Source organism: Culex quinquefasciatus, chromosome 3 (assembly GCF_015732765.1).
Source record: "Culex quinquefasciatus strain JHB chromosome 3, VPISU_Cqui_1.0_pri_paternal, whole genome shotgun sequence".
In the NCBI taxonomy this organism is placed as follows: domain Eukaryota; kingdom Metazoa; phylum Arthropoda; class Insecta; order Diptera; family Culicidae; genus Culex; species Culex quinquefasciatus.
This window is the reverse complement of record NC_051863.1, coordinates 188,088,802-188,105,542: the sequence shown is the minus strand read 5'-3', so window position 1 is coordinate 188,105,542 and position 16,741 is coordinate 188,088,802. Positions and strand designations below refer to the sequence as shown.

The window sequence follows — 16,741 nt, the reverse complement described above, 5'->3', positions numbered from 1 at the left end:
AATTATTTTAAATTGCTTTAGAGCCCCTATATCATCATATTTGAACCCAAAGCCGAAACTGTAATAATGAGTTTGGTTTTAGTTTAATCTGTTTTCAAAAATAATTGCACTTAGTGTTACATAATGAATATGTATATAGTAAATCTGAATTTACTTGATAATTTTCCACAATAAATGTTTGATTCAAATACAAGTTTAGTTAAATTAAGTAAAACGTAGCTCTCTGCCCTTCAAATAACCTTTTCTTCCAACACAAAGACAAATTCAAAATGGCGACTGATTCTGCACAGTTGGGTGTCTTCAAGGAACGTGTGAGCAGTTTTTTTGGCTGTAGTTTCTACCAGTTTTTGAAGCAAATTTGATAGTTTTTTAAGGGATCTTTGTCGCTTAAGACTTGAATCTGGTTCCGAGCATAATTTGATAACGACTATTTCTGGCAAACGGTGTGAAAATGCTCTACTTTTCACTAATTAATAAATTGGGCGATTCTTGGCACCACATGATTTGAGGATACAAAACAACTGTTTGCACATTTAATTACCATCGATATCGCCAAATCGGCCACGATTTCGTTCTGGTTTTAACCAGATTTCAAACAACTAAAGCAGATGCTTCCAAAAAGTATGAAAACTCCACCCCTCAATTGTTGATCCATCAAATTTCCAAAATGTTTCAAAAACTCCGCTCCATCCGGTTCTTTTTTTGAGCCCCCAAGTAGAACTTTTCCACCCGAACAGGTTTTCCTCGGAATGAGACCTAGTTCATCCCGACTTGCAGCACTGCCGCGCTTCGGCTTAACTTCGACGCGAAGTCGCGGTTGCGCACGGTTATAAAAGGTCCCACCGCGTTCATCCCGAACATCATTTCGTGTCCAGCGCTCGTACAGTTCAGACTACGCGGTTTAAGTCGCTCTACTAAGTCTCGCCTTAAGTAAACATCAACAAAGTGTGTGAACTTGAAGTTGGTCGCGTGTCGTGAGGAATAACAACAAGAGAGACGCTTTTTTTTCGGGGGGTGCAACCTTGGATTACGCAACGTGCAGTGCATTTGAATCGTTGAATATCGGCAAGAAGATGGTGATAGCCGCTGAAGAGCAACTGAGCCAAGTGATGGCTCCAGTGATGAAGGAGTGTGATGGGGAGGGATGTTGTGCTCCGGTTGGGGTGACGGCCAAGCGTGCCCTACTGGTGGCCAACATCGAGGAACGAGTCGTGGTGGGTTTGTCGGATGCCATCCAGGCGCTCGCCAAAACGCCGGAGGAGTTCCTGTTTTGCTTTATGGCGCCACCCAAGCCCGGGGACAGTGCCACCCACATGCACGAGGTCCTGCTGCAGGCCTTCTGCTTCGAGCACGACATTTACATAATCAAGGTAGGTTTCATCATCCTGTTTACGATTCAAAAACAAACCCCACCCCCCAAACTCCTCGCAACCTTTCACCTTAAACTCATTTGCATACATCTTAAACAGAGACACGCTTTTATTAATAGCCCAACTCTCTCTCTCTCTCCTCCCTCCCCAAACAGATTGACAGTGCGGAAAAACTAAGCCGCTTGCTGGGCTCAACCACCCTGCAGTCCTGCGCCCTCGTCCAGAAGACCATGTCCGCGGACCACCAGCACGAGATCCTGTCCAAGGTCGAGGACCAGCTGGTGGACTACTGCGAGGAGCACTGGGAAGATCCGGTCAAGCCAGTCGTCAAGCTGCCGGAAAAGTAACCACCGAAACCCCACGCTTTTGGTGAAAAAAAAACTGACCCGCAAGGATTAACCGAGCCGAACCGGCTCAACCGGCGATGAATTCCAAGCCGCGCGCTGGGGTTTCCCACCCAAGTTGGCGTTGATCGCCGAGTCACCCCACAAGAAGCAACAGCAAGCGTGTGCAGTTCAGTGTGAATGACTCGAGGCTTCGGGGACCCGGTGAACAGTAGTATGAAAATAAGCAGCGTTGAAGCGCTGCCGTCTTGACAAAATAGTGCAAATAGTTGGATAGTTTTAGAAAAAAAAGTAGGACTTGATAATTGTGACCGTAGCGGAAATGTGTTAATTGTGTCGGCAGGCCGTCAGTGTGAAATAACAACAGAAAAACACAAACATCACACAAAAGAAAAAGAAAACACAGAAAAATATAGATAATTTGATTATATTAATTAAACCGCTCACGAGTTGGGGACATGTTTTTGCGCAAGCGAGTATCACAAATGGCCCTTTTACAGGAAAAACAATAGCAATCGAACAAAACAAAAAAAAAAGAGTGGATTTGCGATTTGCGTCAGTGAAATGCATGGATTGTTGTGAATTTGCGAAAAGCCTTGATTGGTTTGGCGGGAGAGTGCGATGTTTTTGTTGCGTCGAGCAGTGACGCTGTCTGCGGAGGTTGATTCCTGTTTTTATTTTGTTTTTTTGCTGATAAGTTTAAATTTCTGCCATGGGAACGCATGGTGTTTTGTTTTCAAACATTTTTATTCTGCATTACTTACACTATGCGAAGTTTGTTAATATATTCAAACAATTGTTATAAATAATATGAACCTGCAACCAATTTAGAAATTTTGAATATGGCAGAAAACAAAACAAATTCTGTAGGCATTTTTAAGTTGTCGATCGATAAAATATGATCCCACTTATAAATTCAAAAAGTGGATATAAAGTGGTCAATTTTCGCATGCGAGTCCTCGAATCGGAGTACCTTTGATTAAAAAGTAAACGACAACAGGGACAGCGGTCTTAGCCTAAAGTTTTAATTTTTCTGTTTTTTTTCTTTGCTGTTCATGCTGCAGTTTCACTTCACCTCATACGATGGTCTATGAAAAAAATGTTCTAATTCCTCCAAATATTTGTTGAGGGAAAATATATACACAACAAATGATTGTAATCAACTTATTTCTGCACATCAAGGAGAACTGCAAAATTTAAGTTGCGAGTGATTCTGGAGATCTGCTAGTTTATGCTATCCCTCAATTGCAGACCTTTTTCCCATTTTTTTTGGCTTATTTCGAATGTTTTCTTGAAAATAACTAAAGTTTTGGAAAGTTATTCGTTTTGAAATAATACATACCTAAAAATATCACTAAACACTGTTTTGCATAAAAACTTACTTAAAACAAAAAGATAACCAAGGATTCGAATCGATTCGATTAAAAATAAAGATTTTATATGAATAAATTGATATTTTTTTTTTAATAGACTTAATTAAACAATAAAAGAAAATGACATTTTATGCTTCGAAAACCGGGCACTCTTGTTTGGTTATTAATATCTTAACATTGTGCTCAACGTTAAGTTTATGGCCTAATACAAGTATATAATAAGCCGTTTTCAATCAGATAAGAGATTATTTTCGTGAGTAGAGACGTGGTCAAATCAATTGGCTTTGGAAATCATGTCCAAAATAAGTACATATGTTTATAATTTTAGGAATTCTGTAAAAATGCAAAGATTTTTATGTTAATTTTTGGCAAGGAAGCATCCATGCATCACTGATGTAATTTTTGAATGATTTTCTAAAAATTTTGCCTAAAAAAATTCAAGGCAAATTCGGTACTTTAAATTCCAGACATAATTCAATTAGTTTATTTAAATTATTATTGAATGATTTGTTAAACCTAGCTATTTAACGGTACTTAGCAAGCAATTAAAAAAATAATGAAATATTTGATTTTTTAAACCCAATCAAGATCCCTTTAATCTTTTTAAAATTATTTTGAGTAACTCAATCAAATTGACTAAACAGTAGATTTGAAAATTCATCTAATGACGCAATGACAAATCGCAAGTTAAATGAAGTTAAAATCAGAGGGGAACCAAGTATTGCGAAGCATCCAGAAATTCGACTCATGACGTTGCTAAGACATCAGACAAAGCCAAAATGAGTGCCTAACTCGACAAAATGGCGGATTTTAAGAGAAATAAAAACAGAAAAAAACATGGAGCAAAGTTCAATTTTCGTCTCGCTTGTGTAAATCGCTACAGGTATTGTTTTCTAATTAAGTTAATTATCATACATGTGGAACTTGACAAATCGATTGCCCGAAATGGTGTCAAACCATGTTTTTTTACCACTTTTTAAACTAGTTTCTAAACAGAAAAGTGGTTTGATTTAACTTCATTTCTTTGATAATTAAAATGTGAATTTTCCTACTTCGAAAACATAAATTTCTATAATAATATCGTTGGAAATTTTGACCGGTTAAATAGAAAAATTCACGTAAAATTCACAGGTTGATCTATATTCATATATTTTTTAAATATATGGTTCTATTATTGTCTTTCTTATTTTAATGATTTTTTAAAATTAGGACAAAACACTTAACAAAATAGCAAAAAGTAAACTTGAAAAAATGTGACTAAAATCAAAAGCTTCGGATTTATTAATTAAATCATGGAAAGAGTCGTTTTCCTGAAGTATTACTATCATTTTGAAATTCGAGTTTATTAAAAGTTGGAAAATACATGTCATACATTGAAATCAATTAAAATCAAAATATTGTAAAACAGTTAAAAATACTTAAATTATTACACTGACCTACAAAAATCAGCTATAATGTTTGCGCTCAACTCGAGGGGAAGCATGAAGTTTGAGGTCCCCAGAAACTCGTACACTTTGAATTTTTCAAAAACAGGGCTGAATGGTTTTTCTTCAAAGTTTATATGGAGAATTAACATGCATATAAAAAAGCAACATTTAAAATTTCTTGGTATCCATGAAATTTTGAGGGAATTGAAAAATGCGACTATCGATTTCCAAAATCTAGATGTCAAGAAACTAAACAAATGCAATAATCAGATCAGAAATTTTTGTTATACGATAAAATAAACCAATAACACAGCAATTAAAATCATTTCTCCATAAATATTTAAGAAGAACCGAACAATTTCTACAACGCAAAAAATTTGTTATTTTTTCCCAGAATTCCCTCGCGATTAAGAAAAAAACCGCCAAAAACACTGATAAAAACGGACAACCAAGCGTAAATTTACTCCCCAAACCAAACCCCCCAATCTATCTAAAGTACGCACACGACACATAAAAACCCCTCGCGCAAAAAAAAAAAAACGACGTCGCGTGACGCCCATTACCGTTTATATCGCGCGGAATTTACAAACTTGTTTAAGGGGTAGTTGATCCTATTTTTAACCCATCACCAAAAATAATTGTTTTAAAAGCATTGAGCAATTCTCGCTGAAACCGTCCCACTAGATGCACATGTTCTCAAATCGTTGCGGCAATGTTCTCATTCGATTCAGCGCACCAAAAAACCATAAAAACAACCTTCGAACCAATGAAAATGTCAGCCGTTAGCCACCTGTAAATAAAAACTTGTTTTGAACAATGGATTTTTCGAAAAATGCCTAATTTAAAGAAATGATATCTCCCAAAATACATTACCAAACATCAAAAACTTATATATCGTTGGAAAGGTAATCCCGAGGGCTTTCTATCCCACTTTTATAAACATTTAAAAAATATTTTTCAAGGGTAATTTTCAGGATTTTGGGAACCTTACTCTTAATTTTGAATTTTGACCGTGTTCGCAACCACTTATCGTTGCGAAACCATTTTCATTCGAAAGATTGGACGATTTTGCATAAAATTAACTTGAGAAAAGTAGTGTAATGAAATAGTTTTCGTATAGTTATTAAAGGATGAAAGAAATTGGTAAAATTTCAGTTAAAAATAACCAAAGCTCAGACTTCAGAAATGAGCCATATTTACAGGCAAAACAAAGCAGGATTGTATTTGAGCCGAATGTACAGTCATCTGAGGCAAATCTGGACATATAGGATGAATAGGGACAGTTATTTCAACCATGCTTTCACTCATTAGATCATATTTTTGATTTGTTTATGTAAAAGCATACATAAACAAATATTTTCAAAATTTGAAGCATTTAAGTACTCTGAAAACTAATGTCCTTACTTAGACTGTAGTCTCGATTCACCACATTTCACTGAAGTAATATTTTATGTACAGAATTTGTTATAGGAAGGTCTGCTTTATTTGTAATCGTGCACATAAAAGTGCATAGTTGAAATCAACATTTTTTGATCAAGTTTAAATTTGGTGGGGATGTTGATACCATCAAAACAAACAAGAAACTCGATTTTCGTCCAAATCGGACTACACCCTTTTGTTTCACACCACTCCAAAGTTTCGATTTTTTTGCAAACAATGTTAAAAACCTTCATTTTCAAACTGCTATGTCTCTAAAACCGCAAGCCGTACAAAGTCGAACCAGAATTCACTAGAAAAATAATTTTACGTAGAATCAATAGGTGTACCGTAATCTGGGGTGAATCGGGACTACAGTCTAAATAGAGATAGCAGTTTTTAGAGCACTTAAAGCTTATTAATGTGGAAATGGATGTACACATTTTGTTGACCTGAGTCTTTTCTAACCGAAACCAACCAGAAAAATCAAAATATTGTGCTCCATCATGGTTAAAACAGCTGTCCCAATTCGCCCCATGTGTCCCGATTGACCCCAGTTTACGGTAGTCTGTTTTTCAATTAAAACTATTTTCAGTGTATTTATGTTGCGCAAATGAAAACTTTATAATTGGTTTTCATATTAAGAGCAATTAAAATTCAAGTTGAATAAATCCCAACGTAGTCCGATTTGGACGAAAATCGAGTTTCTTGTTTGTTTTGATGGTATCAACATCCCCACCAAATTTAAACTTGATCAAAAAATGTTGATTTCAACTATGCACTTTTATGTGCACGATTACAAATAAAGCAGACCTTCCTATAACAAATTCTGTACATAAAATATTACTTCAGTGAAATGTGGTGAATCGAGACTACAGTCTAAGTAAGGACATTAGTTTTCAGAGTACTTAAATGCTTCAAATTTTGAAAATATTTGTTTATGTATGCTTTTACATAAACAAATCAAAAATATGATCTAATGAGTGAAAGCATGGTTGAAATAACTGTCCCTATTCATCCTATATGTCCAGATTTGCCTCAGATGACTGTACATTCGGCTCAAATACAATCCTGCTTTGTTTTGCCTGTAAATATGGCTCATTTCTGAAGTCTGAGCTTCGATTATTTTTAACTGAAATTTGACCAATTTCTTTCATCCTTTAATAACTATACGAAAACTATTTCATTACACTACTTTTCTCAAGTTAATTTTATGCAAAATCGTCCAATCTTTCGAATGAAAATGGTTTCGCAACGATAAGTGGTTGCGAACACGGTCAAAATTCAAAATTAAGAGTAAGGTTCCCAAAAATCCTGAAAATTACCCTTGAAAAAATATTTTTTTAAATGTTTATAAAAGTGGGATAGAAAGCCCTCGGGATTACCTTTCCAACGATATATAAGTTTTGATGTTTGGTAATGTATTTTGGGAGATATCATTTCTTTAAATTAGGGCATTTTTTCGAAAAAATCCATTGTTCAAAACAAGTTTTTATTTACAGGTGGCTAACGGCTGACATTTTCATTGGTTCGAAGGTTGTTTTTATGGTTTTTTGGTGCGCTGAATCGAATGAGAACATTGCCGCAACGATTTGAGAACATGTGCATCTAGTGGGACGGTTTCAGCGAGAATTGCTCATTGTTAATTTTTTGCTTTTTTATTAAATAACTGAAATTTAATTGAATAAATTTTAAAAATCAAAAAGAAAGTTCGTGAAAATGTACACTTTACTAAAACAAACAAAACCCTCCAACTCGTGTTCCGATTACATGATTCAGTGCGTGTGTGAGAGGAATATACGCGAGGAAATCGAGTTTGCGAAAAAAAAGGCACGAGAATTTGTTTAGCTCTGGCTCCAACTCAAACACACAAACACACACACACGCTTCCCATCAAGGTTGATGGCGATAAGTCTCGACCGCGTTGGGGGCAGCCGGCTGAGCTGGGGAATTCCGATCTTCCTCGAAAGCCGCGATCACGAGAGCGAGAGAGTAAACGAACTGCTGCCGCTACTCTGGGTATTTTTGCCTTTCTCGGGCGCTTCCGAGAAGTGAGAAGAATGATCGACGTCGGCGACGAGGTTCTCTCTGGGTATATTTGGGAAATTCGACTGAAGTGTGCCATTTCTCTCGATTCTGGGAAATGGTTCTTTTTCGGAACAGCTGAGGAAAATTTCCTTTGAAACAGATGAAGTAAAAGCTGTTGCATCGTTCTGAATTAGTTTAAAACTTTACCCAGGGTATATTAAGATCAAAAAGATATTTTGAAAAAAACAAACTGATATAGGTGTATTGTTTTTGAAAGAAATTTTATTTAAATTCAATTAAATTGAACTTGAAGATATGCTTCAGTATTCATCTGTGGTCTACGCCTAAAGGTCGGAATATGCTTTTCCATAATCATTTATTTTTAAATAGCAAAAAACTTTATTTTGGTTTTATTTTCTTATTATCTTCCTGAAGAAAAAAATCAGAAAATATGAAAGGCATTTCGACCAAGAATCTTCGAGAAGACCCAACAAAAAAAATGATAGTTTTGATTTGTTTTCGAGTCTGGACTGTATTATCATAAAAAAATTATTTCCAACATCCTAATTTATACCATACAGCATACAGATTTCTTCGACACAACCTATTTTTTTACTGCAAGGTTCTTGTTAAAAACTAATCCATGTTTATGACAATTCAAATATTTTTTTCAAGTTCGTGTCCCCCCAAGGTCCCCCACTCCTTTAAATGTTTTCGAAAAATCAAAGGGCCAAAAAAATAATGCTAAACATTTAAATTTTTATTGAAAAGTTAAATAGTCAAATCGATTATAAATGATGTACAATGCACAGTGGTCCATATCGCAAAATTAAGTGGAAAATGGATTTTCCGAAAAATTGTGACGTTTTGGAGCTCTGGTGTCTTCAGAAGTGTTGTTGCAAATGGAAAGGGGTAACTTTTGGTTTGGTTGAAAATTAGGGTGGTTCACGATTAGTGTGATTTTGAAAATCTAACTTTACAGGAATATTTTTGAGATTTTTTTGTCTTCTAGAAAATTGTGGACTTGCCAATCCAAGCAACTTTGTCGAAGACACCAAAATTTTATCTCGTAATCTACGCCTTTTATGACCAAATTTATAGAAAGCATCTGAGCAAACCTTCAAATATCAGATTTTAGAACGTGGCATTTCGGGGTTAAGCTTTAGGAAAAAGTGATGTTCGGAGTACTTTTAGAGCTTCAAAAAACAAACATTTTTATTTTTTAGGTCAAAAGTTACAGCCATTTTAAGGTAAAAAACATGCAAATTTAAAACTTAAATATCTCGAAAAGTGCGCAATCTTAATTTTAAGCACCAGGTTGTATTTGAAAGAGGAGATCTACAACTACAAACGCTGAAAAAATCTCAGGGTTTTTTTCCTTTAAACTCGAGATATCTTCATTTGAAAATGTTTAATTTTTAAGGAAAAACCATATGGGACCACCCTAACGAAATTCGAAAATTGTTTAAATATATGTTTTTCCATGTAATTCGGCCCGCTGAATCTGAACATGCCCTCAGAATTGAGCCAAAGTGTCGAAAAATTGAATTTTTGGTCATAATTTGAACTTTTTATAATTTTACAAGGATATTTTTTCACTTTTCTCTAAAGCTTAACCCTGAAATGCCGCGTTCAAAAAACTGATTTTTGAAGGTTTGCTCAGATGCTTTCTATAAATTTGGTCATAGAAGGCGTAGATTATGACTTAAAATTTTGGTGTCTTCGACAAAGTTGCTTGGATTGGCAAGCCCAACAACTTTCTAGAAGACAAAAAAATCCCAAAAATATTCCTGTAAAGTTAGATTTTCAAAATCACCATAATAGTGAACCATCCTAATTTTCAACCAAACCAAAAGTTGCCGCTTTCCATTTGCAGCAACACTTCTGAAGACACCAGAGCTCCAAAACGTCTCCATTTTTCGGAAAATCCATTTTCCACTTAATTTTGCGATCTGGACCACTGTTCAATGCATTGCAAAATGTTTACTTATGCATTTTTATTCAAATTTTGGCGTTTTGATCTGTTCGCTTTTGTTTTTATATGTGGGATCACAGACCGGAAAAAAACGTACAACTTAAGAATTATAATATATTTATCAACTTATTGATATTTTACCTTTTTTGACAGTTGACATTTATTATTTTTAGATCATTTTTTGATTTTAACTTATTAATTTTGAAAATATTTCTTGAAAAATAAAATTTATAGTTTTGGCTGCCGACATCGATCAGATTTGAAGGGAATTTTTTTTTTAAATAAAATTGTTACAATCCTTATCACAATTTCGATTGTGTTTCTTTAGGGGTCAACATTTTACTTACATTTCCTATATTTTCAGTAAAAAGAAGTATGCAGTAATTTTTGTAGTGTCCCAGACTATGTCTCTACGCATTTTTTTTAACAATTTAAATGATGATGGTGCCAATCTAAAGCAAAAAAATGTGAAAAACAAGCAAAAAATTAAAAGTGTCTGTAAAAACGTGAAAAAATTAGACAGGCAAAATAAAATTATATTAGGTGGTAGAATAGGCCAAATACTATCCAAAACAAACATAAACTAAACAAGATAAATGCAAATGAAAAAAAAATATAAACAAGAAAAACATAAGGTAGAAGGGCAGTAGAAGGTTAAAAATTTTAACAAATTATGGAAGTTTTTGTTACTATTTTTTGCTTAGCATTGGTTGATTCAATTACAATTTAAGAAAAAATAAAATCCAAAGACAACGATATTTCTCATAATAATATCAAACAAATAGGTAGAGATTTCGCCTTTAATATAACAGCCCGTTTTTAAACAAATCAATTACAATTCACGTACCGTATCATGTCACACAACTTCCACAAATCAATCAAAAAAACATTTTTTCTATTTTTAGCTCTATCAATTTACTATAAAGCCGACCAACCATCAGCCTCGATACCGTCTTCAATTAATAGAACCTAACCTTGACAGTCCCGATGGCCGCAATTTGCGCAGATTGAGCGCCGCCACGCCTCTATGGCACTTATCATCACTTCTCCCAGTGCGGCCTGGCTGGGGTCGATCACTCCGATAGACGATTTCGCACCCGTTAGCCAATATTGTTTTCTTCAGAGCTAGAATCGATCTAATCTAATTCACGACCGGCGATGGATAACGTTCGACTAGGTCGGTTAGAAAATGTTTCAAAAATATTTTGGAAATTTTTGGAAATGGTGTAAAAACAGCAATTATATGAAAATAATTATATTCAAGAAATTACAAAAAAAGTTTAACAAACTTAAAAAAATCTAATCGACTTAAATTAAATCGAAAACTAGAGCAGTTAAGAGCTCCAATAGAATCATTCCAACAGATGCTGGTCTGTCGTCACTGAGCGAGCGATAGTTGCGCGATGGAATCGCGATCATGCGATTTACGTCATTGATTGAGCTCCACCACGAAGCAGCATAGCACGTTTCCGTTTTTGTTTTTGTGCTTCAATGTTTTGCGGCAGTGCGCAACCCCAACACGAGACTTGCGGTTGACTGATAAACAGTTTCATTGATGATAATGTGAGATGCGCAAAGCCTGCTTCTCTTTTGGCGCAGTGAATGATGCAAAATTCCGCGAAATTTGCGTCTTGGTGAAGCTTCCGCCATTGTTGGAAGGATTTGCGATGGAGAATGAATGAATGAAACTGTCAATTTGTTCAATTTGATTGAATTTTGCTGCGATTCGTCGATCAACCTTGTCTTATCGAAGAGTACATCGTGTGTACCGGAATCAGATGGAAGGTGTGAACCCCCCTTATATTTATTCGAAAAATAGCCAAGATGATTCACCCACCTGGGCTGCCGTAGCTGATTCATGCTCGGAATACACCCGTTCGTATCAGGTGAGAAACTGTTGCGGTTTGGAGTTTCAGATTCACTTTCGGTGGAAGTGAGACGGTTTGCGATGCGAGCGTTGAGGGCAAGATGTTTGCTGTGATTATTCATTTTTCTTAGTTTTTTTTTTATAATCAACAGTAACTGTTGAACTGTTCATAATTGGTTCAAAATAATCTAATTTTCTGATGTTGGTTCAATAAATCATCGCCGTCGTGCTAACTTGTCGTAAGTGCATTTTAGACCACATTGAGTTAAGAACGCCATTTTGTGCAGTTCACAATGATTCGCCTTTTGACCTTCACAGATCCCCAAAATTCGATTTCAATAAAAGCCAAAAAAGCTCCGTGCATTTTTGTCACTTTTTATATGATAGAAGTTTCAATCTTGACGTGCTATCTTGACACAGCCTAAAAATTGATGTAAGTGCGAAAATTGGAAAAGGGATTTCAGGTCAGAACGCGTTTGACGCACAAACAAGATAGACTACCGTCGGTGGGGGTGACATTGGGTCTGAGGGGTGTGATTGGGTCAAAGTATTTTTTTTACGGATTTTAACATTTCTCAGGTATTTCTCAATGAAACATAATTCTGTTAAAACGGTTGTGCAAGGGACATCTTAAGATGACTTTGCTGAAAAAATCTCGTTTCTAGAACAAATCCTGTCATTTTTGAAGCTGTCTAAAGTTGAGCTTATAAAATTTTTGAAGGAGTTGATCATAAAGTACCCAAATATTTGGAAATCTCTACTATCTTTGTATTTAGGCATCATTTTAGTTTCATTTGACCCAATGTCACCCCCTCTAAGGGGCGAGATTGGGTCAATTTCCAAACGATTGGCATTTAAGGTAGTGTTCATCAAAATCCATCTATTGGGAAAATGTTAGCAAACTATCTAAGAACAAATCTACGATAAAAGATTTTCGATGTTATAATCTAATGTTTTCTACTTGAGAACCCTTAACAAAGTTTGAAAATTGGTTGAAATATAGTTTCAAACAATAAATCTTCTCTTAAATCTTTGTTTTTATTTCAAATCCAAAACATGAAATTTCAGTATTTGTGTCGTATCTCATATGGCATTACTGGCGTTTTTTTTTTGTGTACCAATTAGCACTGTTTGGAGTTGTTTGACTGGCAATTAATTACGTATTTTACTGTGTCGTTTCGGAAAAGGAACAAAATTATAGTTTGAAATCATTTGTTTGCGTAAACTAATTTTTTTAGAGTATTCAATTTTTTAGAAAACAAAATTCTGAAGATCAAAATACTTATGAATAAATTTTTCGAACTTTTAATCAAGCTTTGAATAAGTTTTACTTATGTGTTTGGATGTTTTCAAATTCAATAGTATTAACAAAATTTGTTTTAAAAACTAAAATTAGCATTTTGAAGAAAATAATAAAAATATATCAATAAAAAAATAGCACAATGCTGTTGTTGTTGTTATACATCTTCGAATTAGAAACAACGATTTAAACATAATTTTAAATATAATTGACTAAAAGGATACTAAAAGGAAAAGGATAAAATCTTAGATTTTTATTTAAATTCGGTAAATTTAAAAATAACAGTTTGTAAACCGAAAATAACCTAATTTGGTCAAATCTTTGGCTCATTACGTTCTACCGATTAACGGTAAAATGTTATTCATTTTGACAAATGGTTCACTAATCTAAACTTTACAGATTTTTCAACTACCGACTAAGGTAGATACATTTTCAACTATTAACAAAATATGCATTATTGCTGAGATATAGTTTTTGTAAGCAGTTTCAAAAAACGTGTGCCACGATATCTGTACACTGCTTTAACCAAATCGGTGAAAAAAATTGGTGAGGACTCCTCCGGCCCCGAATGCATGACAAAGGCCGTAAAGTTGAGAAATAATAAAATAATTAAATTTTGAATTAATCATATTTTTTTGCCAATTAGATAAAAAAAATCCACCAGTTCATCATTTTTAGCAAACATATAAAAACCCTATTTTAACTAGTGCGTCCATCCCGGGAATTCCCGGGACAAAATTCCTGGGATTTTTCCAAAACCGGGAATTCCCGAATCCCGGGATTTTTTATAGTTTGTCCCGGGAATTCCCGAAATTGAAAAAAAATCAAACTTGATCTGGAAATTCAGATTTGGTTGTGAAAATTAATAACAAGTTGAATACTTAATAATCGATTAGCATTAAAATTTTAAAACATTACAAATTGTATTCAACATACATCAGTATTAATTTGGCTTATTAGGGAAAATTGTCAAAATTTTAGCTTGCATATCCGCAAAATGCCTTATGCTTTAAATATTTTCAATTCTATTTATTATATTGTTGAAAGACTGAGTAATATTTTAATGTAAATTCAAGATTTTAAATTTGAAAAGAAATATTTTTTTTTTCATTAAACACCGGAAACTGGGGCAAATCACGAAAAATATCACGACAGGACAGCTTTTTAAGTCTATTTTCTGCACAATGTTTTGAATGCATTCGGTTGAAACAGAAAAATGATACAAAACTCGGCTATCCGAAGTTTCAATTATTCAGAGGTCTTTTATCCGAAAGATTGTATAAGACTTTCGATAATCAAATCACGAAAAAAAAATTTTTTGTTTGTTTTTATTTTTTATTTTCTTGCTTTAAACAAATTAGAATTCTCTTTTAATCAAATTTGAATTGGTTAATTGCCTTAAAAGTTACCAAATACATTTTAAAAATATTTTAAATAATATTTTAAATTATTTTTTTTTACAATTCTACATGGACTGGTATCATTTTATCAGATTTTATTTCTTCTTTATTAGACTTTTCCAAAAAAAAAAAAAAATGTCGAGCTTCGAGTCGAGCTAACAAATATATATTAAAGAAAATTATTGATAGAAGAATTATTGAATTTTAACCACATTGGATAAAAAAAATAAATTCATTTAAAATCCAAAGCGCAACAAAGAACGAAAAAACATGTTTAATTTCTTTCAGGCTATTTGAAAACTGTCGAATTAATATTATCGAGCTTATTAATTTTATGCTTAAAAAACATAACAAATAAAATGAAAACATAGACTTTATGACTGTTTCAAAAATTTCCCGGAATCCCGGGAATTCCCGGGATTTGAAAAATATTTTTCCCGTTTCCCGGGAAATTCACAACCTGGGAAAATTGGACGTCCCAATTTTTAACCACGACAACCACAAAAACTTGAAATAAACCAGCCTTAACAACGTTTGAAAAATGTGTCAACCAATTAGCACTACAGTCCAGACTCGATTATCCGAAGGCCTCGGAAAAATTTCACTTCGGATAATCGAATCACAATTTTTGTTTTGTTCGCTTATTTTTGATAGCTGAGCTTAAGTATGACCACCAAACTACTCTAAAGTGATTTAACATTTTTAAATCCATCAAAAATGGCGACGATGAAATATTTGAAAAATGCATTTTGTAATTTGGGAAGACAGACAAAAATTATTTCAAAAATAAAACATTTAAAAAATATTATCTGGTTTATATTACGACTTTTTATGAAAACTTTTTTTTTACAATATTGTTTGCTTTGAAAATTGTGATGATAGCGAATTGCATATTTTTTTTTTCAATCGAATAACCTTAATTAAATGGAATATTTTTTAAAATGTCATTTCAAGAAAACTGTTCCAAAGGTGAACTAAATCAGTTCATTCGTTGGAAATGTTTACAAGGATCATGAATACAAAGGGTTCAAAATGAGTTCACCTAAACTGATAAGACAGTTTGTTTTTATCGCGATATCTTTCAAGATCAAGAAACTGCCAAGCTTTCTCCTTATTATTCATGCATTGTGACCATTCTGTGTCATATTTTTCCGTTTTACCGTTCATAGCAACCAATGAAGAGTGAAATTGAGTCAGGAATCAAATCATATGACTTAACTTTTTATCTAAACCGTAACAAGGCAAGCCAATGAACCGTGGCCCTTCTTTCAAACAGCAAATCCTGCAAGTCATGCCAGCGTTGCTGCTTCTTCCCGCGAAGATGTTGCATCATCCAAAAAAGGGACCGCGCCTCCTTGGATGAAGCTCGACGGCGCAAAAAATTTCGCGCGGCGTCGCGTCGAATCAAACCACGCTGGAGGTGATGATTCGTATTCATGTGACATGGCGCACTGGCTCTCGCTTGTGATGGTTATCGAGTCTTTTCACCTGAAGCAACTCGCGGCTTTTCGCGCGCAATGTTTGAACAGCGTCGTGGGAGGGAGGAATGCTGGCGACGCCGGCACACACTTGGACGCGTGTTAACCCAATTCCACACGACACGGCTTTGGCGACGCTTACTGCGAATGAGTGTGAGCGTCGTGGTGAGAGCGAAAGAGAGAGAGAGGGAGTGGGCAAGCGTTTTGCGTGCGATTGGTCACGAGAGAGATGATAATGAAAATGAATTTGGGGTAATTTGGTCGCTTTGTAACTTTCTTTAGATTTTATTAAATGTCAAATTTGAAGATAAAAATTATTTGATTTTCTCAAATGTGTGGGCATGAAATTTGACTCCGGAAAATCCAATACAGTCGACTCTCGATCTTCTCGATATCAGTATTGCAGTCATAGATTTAGAAGCTCTGATAAATTTCGAATAACTATTTCGCAAATTTCGAGGCAACAGATAACTATTAAACAATGCTGCGTTAGAAGGTAGCTGGGAAGGCCAGCTATTGCTTAACACTTTGAGTTTTGTGAAAAAAATACTTGTTGTCTTGGAATTTTCAAAATAGTTTCAGCTGTCAAAATGCGTATCCGCCCTTTTCTCGTGTTGCTCCAGAGACAATAGCAATTACGAACATTTCCATTCTACCCTACCCAAAATGAACTCAGATTTTCCAAACCCCTTCCCAACGGAACTGCACTGATTTTCACGTATCAACACGTTTCCTCACAGACAGGTCTGATCTTGTACGGTCA

The 16,741-nt window shown here is 34.6% G+C and overlaps 2 protein-coding genes across 4 annotated transcripts in view; one reads left to right on the top strand and one right to left on the bottom strand.

Annotated features, from left to right (window-relative positions):
* LOC6045533 (electron transfer flavoprotein beta subunit lysine methyltransferase) overlaps positions 1-16,741 on the bottom strand; it is a 38,567-nt gene that overhangs the window by 16,803 nt on the left and 5,023 nt on the right. The gene's annotated exons all lie outside the window — the stretch shown is intronic.
* Positions 750-2,119, top strand: LOC6045532. The gene is made up of 2 exons (XM_001862852.2): positions 750-1,370; positions 1,526-2,119. Exons 1-2 carry the CDS (start codon positions 1,074-1,076, stop codon positions 1,715-1,717), a joined length of 489 nt encoding a protein of 162 aa, XP_001862887.1. The 5' UTR covers positions 750-1,073; the 3' UTR covers positions 1,718-2,119.

Excerpts from the sequence above, each read along its gene's own strand:
- LOC6045532 (XM_001862852.2), top strand. The coding sequence starts at position 1,074 with ATGGTGATAGCCGCTGAAGAGCAACTGAGCCAAGTGATGGCTCCAGTG. Across the intron at positions 1,371-1,525 it reads ACGACATTTACATAATCAAG|ATTGACAGTGCGGAAAAACT; the intron begins GTAGGTTTCATC and ends CTCCCCAAACAG.